The sequence below is a fragment of the Corvus moneduloides genome, chromosome 3 (genome assembly GCF_009650955.1).
Source record: "Corvus moneduloides isolate bCorMon1 chromosome 3, bCorMon1.pri, whole genome shotgun sequence".
NCBI classification, from domain to species: domain Eukaryota; kingdom Metazoa; phylum Chordata; class Aves; order Passeriformes; family Corvidae; genus Corvus; species Corvus moneduloides.
In genome coordinates this window covers 44,113,690-44,135,711 of record NC_045478.1, presented here as the reverse complement: position 1 = coordinate 44,135,711, position 22,022 = coordinate 44,113,690, and the positions used below count along the sequence as shown (strand labels likewise).

Genomic DNA, 22,022 nt, shown 5'->3' with positions numbered 1-22,022 from the left:
ACAGTTTTAGTTTGTTGTGAGCCACACCGGACCTCTGTCTTCCCAACGTTATTTCTGTCAGTGCCGACTCACCCTTTCCCCATGTGTTTTTTTCCTTCAAAAAACCTATATTAAAAAAACCCTCTCATTTTCTTTTCATTTTCGTGGTGAGCTCTCACCACATGCTTAGTCACTGCATTTGTGCAAACTCTGCTGAGAATTCAGGTTTTGTGGTGCTCTGATACTCCCTTACTGGGTTTTTTCGGGAATGTCTGCTAATGATTCTTTATCTATTCCTCAAACTTTGGTTAGATGGACTGTTGCTACCTTGTTTCATATAGTACATTTTGGCCATGGTAGTGGGAAGAAGGCGTGTTCTAAAGCTGAATTTTGAGAACACTTCACATAAAAGTTGGAGATTCACTTGGCATCCAAGCCATGTAGAAACAGATTGGCTTCTTCTTCCAAACATTTTGCTCCTTCAGCCCTTGTCCATCACCATCTTTTCAGCTTGCTACAGCTAGATATCTTTAGTAAAGAATATTTTGTACTGAACTTTCAGATGCTTCATTGCAGAGAAATGCAGTTGGTACAGTCATTGACCCTCGGTTTTTTGTGGTGTGCATGTAATACATCAATAAATAATTTCAAGATTAGGATCAAGCTTTATAAGGAGCACTGGATGAGCCAGAGGCATGGCACAGAGTGGAAAAGCTTCTGGGAGTTAGGTCTGAGAAGAAAATGGGAAGCAGCATATTGTAGCAAGGGGGTTTTATGCTTTGTCTTCCGAATTTGCTTACAGTGAAGCCTGGTAATCCAGTCTGTAGGTGCCTGATACATTGACCATACTGGGCAGATTCTCATATGGGGGGGAATGACAAGATAGAGGAAAAATAATACAATTTTTGAACCATATGCTACCCAAAGCCTATGCATTCACGTTCTCTGAGGAGTCAGAGGACCTAGAATTTCCATCCAACTGTGGAAAGAATGGCTGTTTCCCATCATGAAAAGATGGAGGTCTTCAATGTGTTTCCCTTTGCAAAGAAGCATCACTTTGGTCTTGTCTGGATTCAGTTTGATTCATCTGTTCTTCATTTAAGAGCTAATTTCCTGTAGTTATTCTGATGTTTTATAGTGATGATAGTTGCATCAGAAAATGAGATAAATAGTAGATTGTCAGCAACATACTGTTAGCAATTGAACATATGCCATATCACTCTCTCTGTCTCAGCAGTCTCATGTAGATAGATGTTGACTGTATGGATCCCTACGGGATCCTGAAGGTGAGGACCTTGGAGGAAGAAGCTCGTATCCACCACTTTTTTTTTTAATTACACATAGAACACAAGATGCAGTACTAGTCTGCGGCTGTGACTGTGTAATAGAGCATTCAGGTCTCTGAGAATAGGAATGTGGAAATTATAGTTCCATGTTGGTGAAAGTTTTATAAATTACTCTAGGAAGTTTTCAGAATTTCCATCTGTAGTTTGTATATCACTAGGAGTCCTGCTTTTTCTAGTCTTTTGTCTCACAGTGCATATGGATATACTCAGATGTTTTCATTTCTTAGTGGAACATCTTTTGCATTTGATATTGAGGCCACTGAACCCTTCCTCCATATTTTCTTTCCTTTTTAACTCCTGGTATTTATCTTGGGCAGTTGCTGATGGTGTTCTGGTATCTCTCTTGGTTATTCTGAAGGGTAGCTCTTCTAGGACAGGGTTGAGATGGTACTGAATCATGACTCAGTGATGCAAAAACGTCCAGGTATTTCATCTGCAAAGAGAGCACAGGAGTCTTCTTTTTCTAAGGCAAAACTTTGCATCTGGCAGCAAGAACTTCAGGTACTTTTTTTATCATCATTTTCTTTGATGAAGTTACTGTCTGAGCAACTCATGCAAATACAAGCTTGTGTTGCTTATTCTAAGGTGTGGTGTTTTGGGAGGGTGAAAGCTCACCATAACAATAGCAAGGACATAGAAAAGTAACACAGAATGTCATTTAAGGTTTGGGTAAGTCAGGTTTGACTGTTTTTTGGGGTTTTTTTTCCAGTTCCCATGACTTAGAAACATTGTAGAGAGTAGTCCCTATATTATTGAATGTTTGGCCCTTACACACATCATAACAGCAGACAAGCAGTGTTGGAATGACAATATGGTCTGAATACCAGGGTGCTATTCCTCCCACTGTTTTAAAACTTTTTAATGGACACAGGAAAGCAGCAGATGGTTACAGGGTGGCAAAAACAGAAATGGGGAGTTAATGGCAGCAGCACAGAGCTACAGGTTCTCCAGCAAAACCAGAGGTAAAAGGGTTGGTAGGCTCAAAAAAAAAATACAACCTCCTCATACCCCTAAGGCTCTGAAAACTTACCTACTTAGTTTTGATTAATTTCAGTTTCTGGTGGTAATATTTTCTGCATCTGACACGGAAAACACAGGACCCTTCCCCTTCTTATAATCAAATAGTCAGAGGGAGTGTGTATACCAGGATGAGACTATTAGATTTTCAGGGCTATTGATAAAATCTCATGCTACTGTAGCAATTAAGTATGAAGACTGTTTGACATCTTTTGTGTTTCGTATAACATGGAGATAATTTTCTAGGAATCAATTATGAAGACAGATGCTTTGCATGTCAAGTCAAGGTGTCTGGATGAAAATTTTGAGGATAACCACGGGAAAGATTAATGCTTTCAAAATATGTGGATGAGCTGTACCTGTCAAAGAGGCCAAAGCAAATCCCCACACTCAGACGCTTTCACTGCAGACAGGATATTTGAAATGCAGATATTATAGCAGAGAATATCTCTATTGAAGCTAAAATTTGAAGAAATTACCTCATTAAGAACTAATTTTGCATTGCAAAGCCCTATTTATACTTGACAAATCTCTGTCTGCTATGGACTGGAAACACCATAGTCAGTGCAGTTCTAATGTCAGGGATTTACTTTCATGTGTCATATATACACAGACACACATATATTGTCTGCATTGCCAAAAAACCTAAGCCTCTTCAACCAATAATTTTACTAGTTATCACATGCAAAAAAAAATTACTGTAGAACTGGGACGAATTAATATTTTGGTTCTGCAGGTTTATCTGTGGCTGCTCGAAGATTCATCCTATTTCACTTATTTCAGTGATTTATCAAGTTTATTCTTCTACCCCTGCCTTTTATCTGAAAACATTTCAATGTACTAAGCTGTAATACGCTTAGGTGATGAAGCAGTTTCTTTCTAAAAAACTTAGACTCTTGTGCCTTACATATCAATATTTGTGTGATTATAGACCAAGATATTGTTGTTAAAGCTCGGTAAACAATTTATTATTAATATAATTCATTAAGTGTTAATCTTTAGGTTTTGATGGAGTATGGGGTAATTGTGTGAATGAATATGTTGCCTCCTTGACTGCTTAAGAGAAGCATTATTCTTCCCTTATCCCTTACTTCTCTACTGATAACACAAAGGAAAAAAAACATCATGAACCCTTCCTCTTTTCCTCCAGGTAGGTAGGTCAGGAAGAAGCTCTCGCTTTGCTCTCTTTTAATAAATCATTATCAGAATAGGTTCCGTATGACTACATGAAAGCTGGAGAGCTCATTTGTTACTCCCCTGGGTATCAGCAGACATGCAGATGTGTGCAGAGGAGAGCAGTCCAATGCACATGCCCTTGTTATGCTTAGTAAGACATTGTGAACAATGCCAGTTTTCCTTATTTTCATGCATTCATTAGTTTAAAGAAACTAACACCGAACTTCAAAAACTGACATTATATGTAGCTTTCCATGGACAACCTCTATTATTTTGTGAGTGAGGGACAGGCTATTTAAATCACAAGATTGATATTTATTTAGCTGTTTGACTGGTAAACTGGTATAAGCAACTAAAAATGGAGGAATAAAAGACTCATAAGACCCATAGAAGGAAAAACAACAAATCAAAAATTTGCACCAATTGCCTGAAACTTCTTAAACACTGAAAAATACAACCTTAAAGATCAAGTGTTTTCCATTAAAAAATTATTTTGTTTAGTTTATCTAGTCATCTCTGTAGGCTGTTATGTGCACCCCACACACACACATGTGAACACACACACACACATAGCACACATGTGGTAAATTTGTAGTTGTATGGTTAAAAGAGTTTTGAGGAAAATGTATCCTATTTACTGCTTAGCTATGTGACCAATGTAGAACTGTAATACAAATCTCAGAAATATCCATCCCATTGTTTTTTTATTACTGAAGAAAGTAGATCAGGATGATAACAGCTGGATGCAAAAAGCAATCATATTTTCACTATAAAAATACTGCTATTGCTTAGTAAGCTATACTCCATAAATATATTAGGGGGATATACTGGCTTGCCCTGAATGGTTTTATTCTTTTTCCTTAAAAATACCTTTTGTTTCCACCCCCCACAAAGAAGAAAGGAATGTTTCCCGTTAAGACATGAAGTGAGCTTGTTTTTCACTTTTGCCTTTTATATAGGGATACTGAATATAAAGGACTACAGCTCTCCCTGGATCAGGTCACTGCTACCAAGCCGGCATTCTCATACGCAAATTCAACTCCGACCATAACGGATAATAGAAAGGGAAGCAAATCTCGCCTCTCGAGCACAAAGTCAAAATCAAGGACATCACCATACCCACAGGTAGCTGTCTTTGAAAAAAATAAATTAAATATTTTTGAATATCTTGATTTTGACTGCTACTTTACCCAAGTAATTAGAACGGGCCAAAGAACGTGTTACTCAAAGGGAATAAAGGACGGCAGGTTATACGACCTTGAGACAGGAATATGTTTCTTTAAACTGCTTCTAAAAAGCTGGAAACATTTATGTTTCAGCATGCATAATAAATCATTATCAACAACAATAGCAGTGCAGGGCTCAGAGTTAATGAGAAGCGGACAGAAGGACAAAGGAAAATGTTGGTTTTGAAATACTTGGTTTGAGAAGGCTGTGAGTTTTGTCATTTGAGAAATCTTTCTTTTTCTTGCTTGGTCTTTACTAACTCCAACATATCTAGAAAACTGTCAGATATTTGATAGAAGTTAATACTGAAATCGTAGTCGAGAGGAGTGAGTTTTGATGAGGGAAAGAAGTCAGCCAGCTTGGTGAATTGGAACAAGAACGTGTGTTTTCTGTGTGTAAAACTTTGAAAGGAAGAAAACAGTAGGAGGTGGTCATTGGCATCAGTAGAATTTAATTTCCCAGATTTCATTTTCAAGCCTAACGTGTAAGGAACATGTCCTGCTTGGAGAATGGACCAGACTCGACTGAGTCTGTGAACTGAAACTTACCCAATACATTTATGTAACTGATTCCTGCAGGCAATGTCACAGCACTTGCATCCTTACACTGTCAAACTTTTAGCTCAAATAAATCTGTTTGTTAAGATAATCATGATGTTTACTAATGATACAAGTCCTACTGCTCTTATGCCTCTACACAAGAGGATATAAATGGATATATACAAAGTGGATATAAATGTATGCATTCACGATGTAACATTGAAGAGCTATGTATTTTGAAAGAGCCCAGGTCAATATTTAACTGGTAATGACCTTAATAACTACAGTTTCTTTGCAGGCACAATGTTTTCTAAATGGACCTCTAAGAGTGTGTAATGGGATCCCAAATGTCTACATCACTTCCTTGTTTTCTTTCTTTTTTCCCATCAAAAGTATCAAGGATAAGAATTTCAGTTAAATGACATCTGCTATTGGCACAGGGAATATTTAACTGAGCACCTAGATATGAATCCAGATTCCTAATTTTAAGCATCTAACTTTTGTCAGAGGTTATCATAGCTCGCTTGTTCATGCATGTTTCTGTGGGTTCTTAAAAAAGCCTTTTTCTTTAATTTTTTTAATTGTTTGATTAAATTTCTTCAATCAAGTAATCAAAATGTTTAAAAGAATTGGGGAAGACGTACGAATAATTCTAAATTCAATTTTTATGACTACTTTTGATATATTGTAATTACATTTCATCTTGCCTTATACAGTCCTTTCAAAGGACTCATTTGCTAGCAGGACAATCCCAGCTGAAGACTTGTTATCCTTCCACATCTATCTGATTTTTGAAAGTGTGACCTCCTTATCCTTTCTGTCACCAGAAAAAAAAATACTGAATGAGCAGTGCAGCATTGTGACTTTCGGTTTTTCAGGGATTGTTGTATGCAAGCTCAGGGTGCTTAGTCTCCAGTTTCATTCTGCATCCTCATCACCAGCTGCCTGATATTAAAGTCACATATTTCATCATTCAAAAAGAAGCAGCCATGGTAGCTGCCAGTATCTTGAAAAATGGTCATACCGTTCATTGCAGCCCATCACCACAAGTAAAGCTGGCAGCTTGGCCTTGCCTCCCTCTCATCCTTTTCCACTGCTGAATAAACTGTTGAAAGACTAAGAGAAGCTGTTGTGAAGAACATGCAGCAGGTGGTATGGCCTGCGTCCCTCAGCCTCCTGCCCTTGTTATTTGCCAGTCAGTAGAGGAGAATTAGAGTGTGACTTAAAAGTCACAGCTGAAAGAGAGGTCACGGGTTTTGGCTTACACAGGAGCCTGAGTTGTGGTGAGGAAAGGAAGCAGGAAGTTTATTAGTAAAATAACGGCAGTGGGCAAAGTACTTCTTAAAGTCAAGGGCACCTAGGAGATTTTAAATGTACATAAGTTCTTTCCCACTTTTTTCCTTTCCTTTTCTCTTTTTCCCTTACCATTTACTTTGCTTCTCTCTTGAAGAGAAAAAGAAATCATATGCCTTATTGGTTTCTGACTGAGAATCCTTCACCTTGCCAGCTGTGTGCCCCTAAGACAGCTACCTGAGATGTGAACAGTATGAAAATTATGCTAATCGACTTCAGCTGAATTTTTACTACTAGGGCAAAAAGTGGATGTTTCAGTCGTCTAAGACAGTGCTAATTTTTTTTCCTCAAATCTTATGCAAAAGCAGACATAGCATACTGTGGGTCTTGTAGACTCAAGTGAAACTGAGTTCATTTAACTGGAGGCATCGGTCAGCATCTGATTAGCACTGCCTGCTGTTAGTACAGTGGGTTCTGTGAAACCACCCTCAGGCAGGGGAGGGGCAAGTAGAGAGGAGAGCAACCCAAAATTCATGGCCTAGCTGCAGAATTTGCTCAGAGTTTGAAGAATGCTTTTCTAGTCCCATCCCACCAGAGGCACAGAGCTGAAAGAGATGGTGGGAAACAAAACAAACAGGCAGATGAAGGTTTGATGGATATTTACAGAAAAAGGAAATCATGGGTTGGTGTAAAGATGCCTGTAGTCTGCCCCCACAATATAATCATCATCATCATAATCATTGTGAGTGCCTTCCAAAATCTAGCCCTGCACCTTTGTGTTCCCAAAAACTAGCCCAGGACCTCGTTTATTCTATACAGAGGAAATAGCAACAAGACTGGAAAAACATTTTAATTATGATCATCTGAACTGCTTTGGAGTTTAATGTACCATTAATGATGATTGCCTAAGGAAAATATTTAAATTGCCTGCTGTCTGCCTGCAGTGGAAATGTTTCATGATGAGATCTGGATAAATGTTTATTCCTTCATATCTCATCTTAGCTCTTGGATAAAGATTATATATATATGTATCTCATGAAAGCACACATACAAGTAAGGATGTACCCAAGAGCTGTTGGATGGAGGCTTTGGTCTATACTATAGCAGGCATAAATTTTTGGAAATAGTTGTATATTATAGATATAGGTACATATTAATAGGTAGGTATAGAGGTATGTATTAATACATCAGATTTCAGAGATATATTGATTCTATATCTCCTTTAAATGGATAATCTGGATTGATTCTGCAGTCCATCTCTTTTTGGGCATATCACCCAATGGGGTAAAGACAACAGAATCAGGCTGAATTCTAGCCAGCCTGGGTTTTGTTTTGTTTTAATTTCTTCCTGTAGCCTAAAGCTTTGGCAACTTCAAGTGTGTTCAAAAGCAAAGCAAACCCTTCTTTTTATAGTAAACATAACTCCTGGTCTGGTGAAGAGTCACCAGCAGTGGGGGTTATTTTAATGGACATGCTGTATTACTTTAATCTAAGCCTTTCACCATCTGTTGTGCCTATAACAGTGAATGCGAAAAGAGCATATTTTACATTTCAGGATTACATTAGTAAAATGTAAGATAAAAGTGATTTAAAAGCATGCATATGTTCTTAGTACAATGCAGCCCGCATCTGTGATGTTTTTTCCCTCATGGTTAAGACACAAATCAAGAGAAAAGCTACTAATGCTGATGTAGTGAAAGTTTTTCATGGAAAAGAGGATTCTGTGAGGGTTTCACCATATAATTAACGTTTGTAATGATAAAAACCTGAGTAGGCTGCCAGAAAATTATATATCTATAGAATCTGTTGTTTGAACATCTGGGGTGGCGTGTGGAGCAGGCTGATGTTGCTGTGTATGACAGAATGAGTCCTCAGGCCAGTGAGACACCTGTAAAAATGGAAGGTCAGGCAAAAGAAAATCACACGAGAAATATTAAATTGTCTACTGGCCTAATACACTTCCATGGGCTCTCATAAAGCAAGCTTTCTTAGACATGGAATTTATATCTTCTCATTTCCTTGTCTCTTTAGCCCTCCAGAAGTTTTTCTTGGAATGAAAATGTATCAGTTATGGCCCACAGACCCTTTCTTTGTCAGTGCTAATCCTGCTGGTGTGCTCTCACTGTGACTGTACGCTGGATTAATACTCTGGAAGACATTTCTAATTTTCAGAGGTGACAATTCAGTTTCCAGGGACCAGCTGGAGGACCATTTAATTTATGTTTTGTTGTTTTTTATGGCAGAAGACAATTGAGAAATCACCTGAAGGGATTTCAGATGTTGCCAGTCTGAAGTTCTTTATCACTATCTGCTGACTAAATTTTGTCAAAAATCCAAAAGTAATAAATTTATTTTGCCTTCTGACTCCTGATAGAAGTCAGAAGGCAAAAATTAGCAGAAAATAAGATGTTTCTGCTGAGACATGACTGGGTTTGAAAAAAATCCAACTGATTTTAATTTGCCATAATTTTCATTAAATCTGATTCAATTTTTTATGGTCTTTCATCACTTGACATATGGGAGCCTAATTCTGACTTGTGAGATAGTGTTTCCACTCCCATTTCAGTAAAGCAATATCTTTGATCACTCTTTCATTTCTCCCCCCATCAACATGTCACACATGCCCGTATTTGAAGTCTCCACCTGTCAACATCAGATTCCCAGGAGCGGCAGTGGTTGGACCGCAGCAGTGGAGGCAGCCTGAAGATGCCAAATAGAGATGTGGCTGGCTTTAGAGGGAATTAGACATATTTTTGCCCTGTGCCTGCTCATGTTGTACCTTAGGAGTAAGTAGTCATATCAAACCTTGGCAGAAAATGTGGGCCACAAACAATTGACTGTGTTAATTTAATTCTGTCCATGGCCCAGCAGCTGCCATAGGTCAGATCTCAAATAATCTTCATTTACCTCAAGGACAAAGAAGATGAGTCAAGTATTGTTGGTCTTGATACGTGGTTATATAACACCACACAGTGCATTTCTAATACACTAAACATAAAACCTTTGAGATAATTTCCCTTTTTTCAAAAAAACTGCACAAAGGCCTTTTGTGATTAGGTTCAAAATAAAAGCAAAAATGTGCAACTTTTCAATTACATGAAGATATTCCCTTCAAGAGAAGCTATGTTGGACCCTGAAGTGTCCTTAGAAAAAGAGAACAAATAGAAGAATATCTAGTAGAGCTACAGGAAATTAAGAGTTTGCAGTTTGAAAGATTCTCTGGCATTTATTATCATAATAAAGTGTCCAAAAAAAGAAATTTCATTATAATATTGTTCTAAATTAATTTTCCGTGTCCTCCTCATGAAAGAAATACATACTGGGAGCTTTGTTTTTAATAAGAAAATAAATGAACTCCTGATTTTTCTATACTTGCATTTAGGATTACACTATATAATATTTCTGCTTAACTTTTAAAATTAGAAAATCTGGTTTATACAAGCCAAATCCAAAAAGAGCAAAAAGTAATTCTAAAATTAAGAACAGATGAAAAACTAGTTTTCTGGTTTTTTGATTTTCCATTCCAGATAAAATTTGCTAAGTGGTAATCTTGTTAATAATTTCTAAGTTTTTTTTATTGGAAACTTAATTTTACCTATACATTTTTGTAAAATGCTTACAATAATTCAGCTGTTATTTATGAAGGTATCTTTGTGACTAAGCAGTTTGTGGACATTAGATCTGAAAGGATAATAGAAGAGTTAGATGCTCCAGTTGATCACATAACTCTGTGGTGACTGAATAAAGTTTCTAGTTAGTGTATGTTGAGTTACTGGCATTTAATAGAATGCTTTTGTGGCTCTGTAACTATCTAACCTTCATGAAAATTCATGTTTGTCCTTTCATCTTGAAACCCTTGTGATGAGTATCGTGGTACTAACTTTCTGACCTCCTCCATGTCTCCTGGTAGACTTGTTGCCTATGGCTATTCTTCTGACAACTAATAACAAAATATAATCGACTTCTTCAAAGCCATGACCCTTTCTTTGTTTCCTTGAAATAACCTATCCTGTTCACAACCAAAACAGTATTAGACAAATATAAACAAATATAAACTGGAATACTGAAGAAATGCCCAATTAGATGCCAAAAACTCCACTGATGTTGCACAGATGGTTTAAGTTTCTGTAAGTCAAACATCTGGTCAGTACTTTCAATTGGTAAGTGCATAAAACCTTGATCCTGGCTGATAATGAGGAGTTTCAGAGCAACTTACTCTAATGAAAAGGAAGGTAACCTTATGTTAGGCCTATTAAAAGAAAAGGCAGAGTGGGCATATGGAAGGTGAGTGATGGAATGGGAGAATTCCAAGGTTTCATGTTGTAATACATTGATTTGTGACATGAGTGTGCAGTGCTGAAGAGGTGAGCATGTACAGCTTTGGTCTCATCCCAGTCCATAATCACGGGTGAAATTGATTTAGAAATGTTCCGTGAAGTTTGACAGTTCCAATAAATAAAAAGATTTAAAAATGAGATAGCTAAATCCTAGGAGGTTTAATAAACATTCTTTTCCTTTCCCAAAAGGTATCTAAAAGTTTGAAGCATTCATTAGGAATACCTAGGAATCTGTGACATTTAACTTAACCCTTACTTCTCTCTAAACAAATGCTCATGTTCCTATCCTGACTAATTTTCCAGCTTTTTTTGTGTTGGGAGGGCCTTGTTTAAGTGAGGGTGAAAAGTGCTCACTCTGCCTGCTTTGGTTAGCAGTCACCTTTACTGGAAAATAGTTTCTGGATTTTCCTTGTTCCCGCATTGCAATAGAACTGGGATTTTTAGCTTCCTACCTATTTGCCATCACTTTAGGCTTTACCCTATAGAAATGTTGGCAGCGCAGGATTTGCAAGAGGCTTTCTTTTCCCTACTAATAAGAGGAAAGAAGTTCAAAGATACAACTCCAAGGAAAAAATTCAACAAAAAAAATATGAGGAAAAGAGAGCGAACCCTTAGAAAAAACCCTTCAAATACATTCGGTTTCAATTTGACATGTGAGAATGCTCCAGGAGCAGTGTTATTTCAGTCCCTTTTGGAAGTGTTTTGCTGAAGTGCATTGGAGCACCTTGGCTGAGCATAAGCACAGCTTTCAAAGCAACAAGAAAAACCTGAACATATTAAAAATATATTGAACTGAAACATTGATGTTGCTGAGCCTGATATTACACATCATAAAGGAGATGGCTGTTAAGGGCCGACATGGGATGTTTTAGACTTTCATGAGGTCTGTCCTGTCATCTGTGAGCTCATTACAGAGTGTTGTACAGGAAAGGACCAGGAGCCCAATCAGAAGGTGCAGACATGTGGGCACGCTCACAAGAAACACACTATCACATACACTCTCTGCCTTTGTTCCCAGTGCAGTTACTTGCAGATTTCATCCAGGTGTGGTAATTTCCATGCTGCTTCTCCTGTTTTGCAGTATTCTGGATTTCACACTGAGAGATCCGAGTCTGACCACGAGAGCCAGTGGGGTGGGAGCCCACTGACCGATACGGCTTCTCCCCAGCTCCTGGAGCCTGCGGACAGACCGAGCTCCCAGCACCACGACGCCTCCTGTGCCTACAGACAGTACTCAGACCGCAGCGCGCTCTGCTACGGTTTTGCGCTCGACCACTCCAGGGTGACTGATGACAGGCATTTCCACACTCAGGCCTGCGAGGGAGGCAGATGCGAAGCTGGCCGGTATTTCCTTGGCACGCCGCAGCCGGGGAGGGAGAGCTGGTGGGGTTCTCGTTCAGCATTGCCTCTGACTAAGTCATCCCCTGAGAGCAGAGAAGCGTATGAGAACAGTATGCCCCACATAACGTCAGTGCACAGGATTCATGGTAAGACATAACAAGGATTTGCAGAAGTGACACCATCTCAGCGAAGAATATGACAGAAACATACAGCTGTTTATGTGAAAGATTGAAAATTAGATGCTTTTGATGTATGTTATTGTCTCAGAGATCGCATCTGTGGAGATGAGGATACTTAAAATTCAAGTTGAGTTGAGTTTTATAGTCTGGCTTATATGCAGCAAAATATAATTTTGCTGTATTTTCATCAATCTGTGAAATTAAGGTGGAAACGTGACTGGTGAGATTTTAGGCATGATCTTAAAAATATAAACAAAATAATCCACTCAATAGAAAAGTGGGTTTTATTTGTTTTAGGATTAAGACACTTCAGATGGAATATATTTGGCAAAAAATTAGAGCTGAATCCAAGCTGGATATTAAAAACTCTTGAAAGCCTTTGGAGAAATTGTTCTCCAAGTGACATTTTTCCCTATGGGTTATTACTGATTCTGTATGTATTTAAAGTTAGCTATTAAAATTAACAGTTGTTTTTGGTTTCACACATTTATCCTCAGCTATAATTTTTAGCCAATTTGAACCTCTCCATCCTTTCAACACCAAGCCTGAAATTTTGTTTGGTTTCTGACAGGTTGCGAACTCAATGCATTAGCACATTTTCAGAGGCTGAAGCTAATAAAAAAACCACAGTGAAAGCCTGATATTGGTTTGGGAAAAGTCCAAAAGTCCTTCATTTAAAAATTATAGGCTGAGTCTTGGAAGACAGCAACTGGCCCAAAAGTCAGAATTCAAGGTTGTAAGGATGCATGCAACATCAAAAAAAAAAAAAAAAGTTTTTCTACAAAATAGTCTATGAAAACAAGGGTTGCCTCTAAAGAACTCATAAAAGCTGATTACATTAGTACTATTCCGTTGATTTGCAGAATGAAGTTTTGTAAACGAAAAAGAACTGTTCTGTTTTACTCCAATCTGAGGAAAATTATGTCGAGATTAGAAAAAAAATTATTAAGTAGCATGTTCTAGGAAATACAGATAAAACAGGAAAGGGACAGAAAATTTTGCCGATGAGGACTGTTCTCCACTTTTCCTGTGGGAACATGCCTCCTTCCTTGTGTCTGTTCTGTACTTCTGCCCTATTAGTGTTTTTCTAGCTTCTTCTTCTCAAAAAAAAAGAGAATCTAGTAAAGCATGATAATTTTGCTGGCAAATTTTTTGCATGATAATTCTTGCTGAGCACAGAAGTATAATACCAAGGTACAAATGCAAAAGCGTTAGATATTTATTCCATACCTCTATCAAGGATAATTAATGTAAATGGATAATATAGTTTGGTTTTAGTTTGTTGTTTGGTTTTGCTGTAATTCCAGGTACTGCAGTTAATGTCTTTATTGTATCAAGTCTTACATTTTTCACTAGGTCTTCAGTCTGCGTGTAGCTTTAGGGGGAAAAACCTGACTAGCATTGACATTTTGGGACCAGATCTTAAGAGCATGTGAAAGATAAATTCATACTCATGATACTCCACAGTGAAGTGCTTCCACAGCATTGGAAGGATATTTTTATTATAAAAGCCCATCACTGATTTTTGTTGTGAACTCTACAATGCAGTGGTAGTGGTCTGCAACCCAAACAGATCTGTATGCCCTGACCCAACACAGAACAGGAGAAACTTCTGGTGCTAGTCTGAAAATGGGTTTGCTTTGAGGAGTACTGTCAGCCAACCCAACGTGCCTCATCCCCAAAGTGGACTTTGTGTGCAGAGGCAAAGGCATCAAGAAGTAACATGTGCAAGTCCCACACATGCCCTGCTGAAGGAATGTATCTCAGCAAATCAAGCCCTTTATCATAATGTTGACCGTTCAGGTTTTGGGGCCACTCACTTTCTTGCTAGTGAGGACTGACAGGTATGATTCTGTGCTTTCAACTAGTTGCAAGCTGAACATCTTCTCTGATATGTATATGGGCCTTGTTTTTTAAAGAGAGGTAAGAATGTCACAGTATTTTCCCATTTCAAAAGCAAATACTTATTTGTGGGGATATGACGTCACATTTTGACAGTAACCCTGTCTAGCAGTTATGGGTTCTTGAGCTTTGGTAGAAGAGTTCCTTCATTACTTGTGGTTATTTATTGCTGTGTAACCTGCATAAAGTCACTACATAACCACAATCTATTTCTCAGTGCTGTCTGTGTTTTAGCTCCTTGAAAGGCCTAAGAAAACATGCTGGAATATTGTACATTTGTAATTCCCTGAGATTTTTATTTTTACCATGGCCCAAATTCACTCAGACCTTGCTGATGCAAAGAGGTAGTAAGGGGCCAGGGGCCTGAACACTGGCATTGAGGGCACTTTGACATGCCCTACGATACCCTGCCTGGCCTCTTGCTGCTCCAAAAGACAGAGGTGCTTTAGAGTTGGTGCCATACCTGCTGGGCTTATGCAGATGCTTGGCTACCCAAGAGTGTATCAAGTGGCACCAGATACCTGTGTTGAGGTGCTTCGATCTCTTTGTATATCTCCAGCTGTGTTACCTGTTCCTTGTGGAGATACTGGAAACTAGAATTTGTCACTGAAAAGCAAAGGGTCTACCATGATCTTTTTTGGTGACTGTTACGAGTCACTTACCTCTGATTTGATTTTCTCTATGTAAAAGAAGGTTCAGATTACATGTTTTTCAAGATCACGTGCCTCCTTAAACCTCAGTGCTTGTCTCCTTTCTCTCTTTCCTAGGAAGAGGACACTGGGATGAGGACAGTGTCGTTAGCTCACCTGATCCTGGCTCTGCCAGTGAGTCAGGTGACCGATACCGTACTGAGCAGTATCAGAACAGTCCACATGAGCCCAGCAAAATTGAAACTCTAATAAGAGCCACCCAGCAAATGATTAAAGAAGAAGAAAACAGGCTACAGCTGCGGAAGACCACTCCTGACCCACTGGTCTCCATTAACGGCACGGGGAAGAAGCATGCTATCTGTTTTGCAAACTACCCTCAGCAGCAGGTGGCAGCGGACGTCTGCCGCGTCCCAACGGTTGCCAACACTCCCCCCTGTGAACACATCCAGCAGCGAGATGGAAAGATTATGAGCCCACATGAAAATGACTATGACAACAGCCCCACAACACTGTCTAGGATAAGCAGCCCCAGTTCTGATCGAATATCAAAATCTAGTTTGGTACTTGCTAAAGACTACCTGCATTCAGATATGTCCCCTCATCAAAACCAAGGAGACCACCCAGCAGTCTCTCCAAATTATTACAGCTCCCACAGGCAGTACTTTGATAAGCATGCTTACACACTAACTGGGTATGCTCTGGAGCATCTATATGACACTGAAACAATTAGAAACTATTCACTAGGCTGTAATGGATCCCACTTTGATGTGACTTCTCACTTAAGGATGCAGCAAGATCCGGCACAAGGACACAAGGGAACATCTGTTATAATAACCAATGGAAGCTGACACTTTTTTTTCTAAAAACTTTTGTGCTTTAAAAAATAACCTTTGAGATCTAATTGGAAGATATTATATGTTTTCATGCCCTTGTCCTTACCAGCATTTCACATACCACAGTGCATTAGAAAGAAGAACCCAAGGTTTGGGGGGATAAGTTAGTTAAAACGCATTACTTTAAAAAAATAAAAATGCACTAGCATGCAGTGTTAGAGTGAATGGAGCTAAACTCAAAGTTGGTGCCATGCATGCTGAGAAGGATACAAGAGGCCCAGGCAGAGAGTGCTTGTCCCAGGCTAACAGAGCAGTTCATCCACATCATGTAAGAGGTGTTGTTTGGAAACACTGCCAAGGGCAGATCTTCTGAACTGCATAGGTACCAGCCAACAGAACTGCTATGCACTCTTTTTTTACAGGAATGTGGGATGTGTTCCTTCGAAATACACAACAAAAAGCGTACTTCTGGTGGTTCGTTTATTCCCCAAAGGCCAAGCACGTTATGCTGTTCTATGGTATAAAGCATCCATGGCTGACCAATATAAAATCAAAAAAGGGAGAAAGAGAGAACTCCTCGAATTGTTATGTCCTTGTGTACTCACATACATAGCTATTGACATATGCCTGATTTGAAAAGAGTTCTTATGATTAGTATGGTCAAATATTTACTTCTACTGTATTAAAAAGACAGGGGCATTCTCACTGTAGTTTTGCGAAACAAAGGGCTTGCTTGTCTTGCTGCAGAGATGGGAGATTGCTCTCATGTTTTTGAAAGGTTGCCCATGGTGGGTAGTGGAGTGAAATGGAAGAAAATTGCCTGGAGAAACAGGGAGAATAGACTGGAATTAGGAGTGGTTCAAGATAAACTGTTAACCCTGTAGCTATGTATGCCATTTAGTAATAATTATAAAATAAGGAAAAGTGGCTGAATAATTAAGAATTAATTTAAAACACAGAAGGAACTCAACAGAATCATAGAAATATTGCTGTAAAATACAAATGCAGTGGCATAAATGTAAAATTACACCAGTCAAGAATAGGTAAAAACTATTTGGTGGTTTATCTAACTTCTGATAAAGTTTTGGAGTAAATTAAGAGAGTATAGAGAATTGTAACTACTCTGTCTGAAACACAGTAAAGTAATAGGCATGACCTTGATAAATATGAATTATCTTCTTGATTGCAGCAGATAATTTAATGAATATCAGAAAATATTAGGGCTATCAAAATCAGCCATATGTACATAAAAAAGTACAGAGGAAAATCAGTGTTCCAAGGAATTAAATTGTATTAAGAATGCTGGCATTATCAGGGCCTGTCCTAGCGTTATATAAGACATCAAAAGAGGCAGAGGAACTTTTTAAAATTTTTAATAACCTCATGAACAAAGAGAGTGATTGATTGGAAAAGAATAAATACAAAACATATGCTAAAAATGTAAAATAGGGAATTTTTAGGCACAATTGCTAGCCCTGTCCTTTTTTTGTATGGCATTTATATGGTTCCAAAGTCGACTGCAACAGGAGGGACCACCACTCCCTCTTATGCCAATGTGGAGGAAAGGGGACCTGAGGTGGTTACTAAAATGAGATTAGCTCTAAGACTAGCTTCATTTGTAACATTCAGAAGCTCAACACATGGGACTGAGTCATCAATGGGACTAAATATAAACCAGCATGCTATGGGTGGGTTAAAAATACTGTTTCCAAATAAAACTAATCAGAAGCAAAAGCTAAATAATAACATTATAAACCACGTAAGTAGAGATGTACTTGAAAGCAGAGGAAATTACCTCTCTGAACTTGGAATATTGTGTGTAGTCCTGATCACTCCAAAGCAGATTGTGAATCTTGAATTGAGTAGTACCTTACTCCATAAGCGACATTTGTTGACTGCAGTGTGATCACTCCTGGTGGAATGCACGTTGAACACAAGGGAGAACAACACAGTCTGGTCTTTATTATCTAAACTTCGTAACAGAAAAGGTGGAGCAGAGCTCAGCAAAAGATAAAGAGACTGAAAGATCTAATAAAAGCTTTAAATAAACTGGGTCTGTCATCTTTGTAAGGGAACAGAGTAAGGGGTAGTATCACTGATGTGCACCAAACTCTGCACAGAGGAGAGATAAATAATGGTCTAAAACTATTTGAACTAGAAAATAGCAGAAATGAGAGACAGGGCACTGAATGATAGCCAAGGCAAAATGAGAACAAAATGATTTGGCAAGAAGTTTATTTGACCCATTGCCAAGTGGATAATGAAGGTCATAAAGAGAAGCAGACAGAGATTTTTGTTTGTTTGTTTGTTTTAAGATAATAAAAAGGCAAATAATTGAGGGGAAGAAAAACATTGACAACTGTTAACTCAGAGGAAGAAATGGACCAAAATGGACTTCTTTCAGCCCAACAATTGTATATATTCCTAAAGCATAGGAATAAGTAAGTATTTTTGATAAATTTAGTTCTGGATACATATTTATTTCACTTGTTCCTATGAGTAAGATGAATAAACTTGTACTTGGAGTATCTTTTTACAGTATTAAAATACAATTTGAAAAATTAATTAGAGTAGAGGTACATGGAATCATATTATCCCTACAAGTACATATAAAACCATGCCTAAGTGTCAATACTATTTTGTATTACAGAAGAGTCTCCCAAACTGTTTGAATGAATGGTGTTTTCTCAGCACTCAAGTTTCTTGGGATCACAAAGCCCTCTTGCCATCAAGCTTTTAGTTAGAGGGCAACAAAGTTCTGCAGACCAGATGCAGTTCCCTGGCTGTGGTCTAATGGCCACAAGTAGTCAGGAAACCGCCCTTTGGCGACCGTTGTATTTGCATTCTGACAGGCACCTTTGAAAAATAGACTTATAAGACAAACAGGCACAGCATAAACTGCTTGTGCACTATATGACTTCATGCAGGAAAAAAAGACAGTGTGCTATGCATTAAAGTTCCCCATCCTTATTTACAGTGATCCCGAACTAAGACTTCACAAACTGTAGCTATTTATGCTATTTTCAATAGTTCTAGCCCACTACAAATGCAAAAAATGCACTGTGATGAACAGAATAAATCAGTAGAGATGTCTCTACATGCAGCCACGTTGTGCTGCAAGCAAAGGCTGATGGTCTCTCCCTCATGGGATTCCAGCAACTGGCACTCCCTAGCACTTCAATACAGTATGCCAGAGATGGATGTCTTTTGTCAGCTTGTTTGCTATCCTGCTTCTTTAGATAGCCAGGAATTTCTTCTTAATTGACAGAAAGCATTGAGTTTTGCAAACATAGACTCTGCATGCTACATGCTACATGCAAACAAGTCCGCAATCTTAATTATAGCATATAATATCACTGCAGCTCATATTATGTGTGCTTTTTAATATGGTATAAAGCTTATTTTTTCCATTACATATTTATGTAATTCAAAGTTTCATTTGGTATCCTTCAAGGATATAATTTTTTTTTATGTTTCTTCCTTTTCCAAATCAGATGGGAAGAAATATTGAAAAATTGAAAAATGCAAGGCATTTGAACCAAATAAGTTTCAAATGTATTGCATTAGCTAAAGGTTATCACTTAAAATAAGGTATGTATGCTGTGTTTTGGAACAGAAACAATATAAATTGCTGTATTGCATAATTTCTCTAACAAAATACTGGTTTGTTATTAACACGAACTTAATATTTTGCAACTACTGCAAATACAGAGTGACCACAGCTCTTTCAAACCATTTCTTACAGATGTCAGTGGATGGCGCATTACGGTTTTTGTGCATTAAAATCTTAGTATATCTCTTTTGTTTAAAGAAATAAAAACCCTCTAGTCTTTATATAAAATCACACCATGGGCATAGAGTTTGTGATTTTGGACAAATTTGCAAAGCAATTCTTAAATTAAAAGAAGAACCTTACTCAGCAATTTGTCCCATTTATTCAAATGGGAATATTTGTGGAGTAAGGTACTACTTAACAAGTGCAAAGGAAGGAAAGCTGACTGCTGATAATAGGTTTGAGGGTTGTTTTGTAATTCTTCTTTCCTTAAATCTGAAGATGTGAGTATGGAATTATGGAAGATAGTATCTCTAATGGCTGTGTTTCTATAAAAGAGGTTATTTATGTTTTGAAAAAATGAGTGCATCTCTCCCAAATGAAGAGCCCCAAAAGTATTTCTTGAGCTTTAAATGGCTTTTGTTGATCTGTCCGCAATACTGCTGTGGGTTACACAGTGAAATTCTGCTCTTTTAAACTGTTTTAATCACTGTTATCTGAATCTCATTTTTGTCTCTGCACATGCAGCATTTATTCATTAATGTCCCTAAGTATGTTAACCACCATATGTTCATTTATGTGAGCATGCTGAGTGAGCTGGAAAAAATGAAAGGTCACATAGTATTTCTGGAAAAGGCACAGCCACCCCAGAAAATCAGCATGGCTGTTCCAAAGGTCAGATAACCTTTCAGTCACGGAACAAAGCTGTGGCATACGCATTGGTTTCAGACCTTCTGCATACAGACCTGTATGTAATGGGGATTATAGCTCACAGTTCCAGGATTAGACCTAGCTACGTCTATTTTAAGGTGGCTATAGTCAATGTCTGGCAGCAAATGGATTCAGGCTCTGCTCTTTCCATGTGTTGCAAGTTTACTTAAAGCACCTAAGAGCCTAAAGGCAATACAGGAACAATGTTATTATTAGGAACAATGGTGGATGAACACGCTTTCCTGTAGGTATACCGGCTTAACTCCAGATAGCTCCACAGCGTGGAGGAGAATCTATTTTATTTTATTTGCAGTTAGAATTGACGGTTAAATATTTCAGCTGTGTGCACTGAGAAGCTAAAAAACCCCAAACCAAAAAACCCCAAACCCACCCCGAAAACAGCAACAACAAAAAAAAATGAAATCAAAATCCCCCAGATTTCTGTAACCCTTCAGTTTGGTGTTTTTAAAGTCTGCTAGAGGAATAGCTGAGGATTTAGCTGTTATTTTGAAGACCAAAAAAACAAAATAGTCTTCTGTTCTGAACAGTGAGAGCACTAGTGTGATTCCATTCTACATTTCCTTAGGGCATTTATTAATGAAAAAAATGCTGTGAGGCTTCACTGTGGCATTTAGCTTATGTATACAAGAGTTCTGTAGATAAATCTGGCTCTAAATTGTTAGGAATACATCCCTTTTTGAAAAGAGTTAATTTATGACTCCATCTATGAAGCTGAATTTGAAAGGAAAGATCAAATGCAGGATGAAAAAACGCTTTTTGTCTGGTTGCATTCCCTATTTAACTCCCCTCTCACACAAGGTTCTCAACCTTTCCTATTGTTCTAGGATTCCAAATGTAATTTTAAACATTTTTATTTATTGCAATTTGGACTGCATTTATTATTTTCCTTTTCAGCTACTGATACAGTGGGAAGTTTCAAAATGCAAGAAACAATCTTTTTCACACAATATAAAATGTTGGCACCTTTACATTCTAAGGAAATAAAATCTATTAGAAAAAGTACTTTTAGGGCACTGCAACTTTTTCCCAAGGTAAATATTTCAATGCATAAAATATATTAATCTAACAAAAAAAAGCACTTCAGACATGATGAAGAATTTCATGTTTGCTTTAAACCAATGGTTACATTTATGGAAAAAAATACACAGATTGCCAGTGTTTCAAATACCATGCTTTGCAATGTAAAGGGTCTAGTGACATTGTAGCATAACATCCGTAGTTTTCCTTTGGAATGTAATGTAGAAAACATAATTTAGTTATGTCAACAATATCTTGCAAAGTGTTCCCATTTATAATTATTTATATTGTAAATAGCTTTCTGAAGTAAATTTGAAGTTAATGTGCATAAGATGTATTTATTATGTGAAGATTTTTTTTTTTTTTGGTTTAAAATATAGCTACCAATATGCAATTTTTGTCTGTTTTTCTAGATTTTTAAACTAAAGATTGTCCTACATAGTATACATTTTCAGGAATCCATTTTAATTAACGCGAGTATTTCTTACCATTGGGAGGGGACAGGGTAAAGTAATTTATTTTGGTTCCTGTGAATCCTAAGTGCTCCCTGAATCTTGAATGGAGTTTATCAAACTATGAAGAGACACTGATAAGATACTGCTACCTCTTTCAAGATGTCTCAATCTGGTCAAATACAATTGTTTCAGGAAGAACTTAATTAAGATTAATTACCTACTTTGTG

The 22,022-nt window shown here is 37.8% G+C and overlaps 1 protein-coding gene across 2 annotated transcripts in view; it reads left to right on the top strand.

The window, feature by feature from the left end:
• The window catches only part of SIM1 (SIM bHLH transcription factor 1), a 51,069-nt gene extending 30,409 nt beyond the window's left edge, over positions 1 to 20,660 (top strand). For both annotated transcript variants that reach the window (XM_032105139.1, XM_032105140.1), the window contains 3 exons: positions 4,478 to 4,643; positions 11,996 to 12,401; positions 15,104 to 20,660. In XM_032105139.1, the coding sequence (XP_031961030.1) occupies positions 4,478 to 4,643; positions 11,996 to 12,401; positions 15,104 to 15,834 (1,303 nt within the window). In that variant the 3' untranslated portion in view covers positions 15,835 to 20,660. The remainder of the gene's footprint in view (positions 1 to 4,477; positions 4,644 to 11,995; positions 12,402 to 15,103) is intronic.
• Positions 20,661 to 22,022: the final 1,362 nt, after the last annotated feature.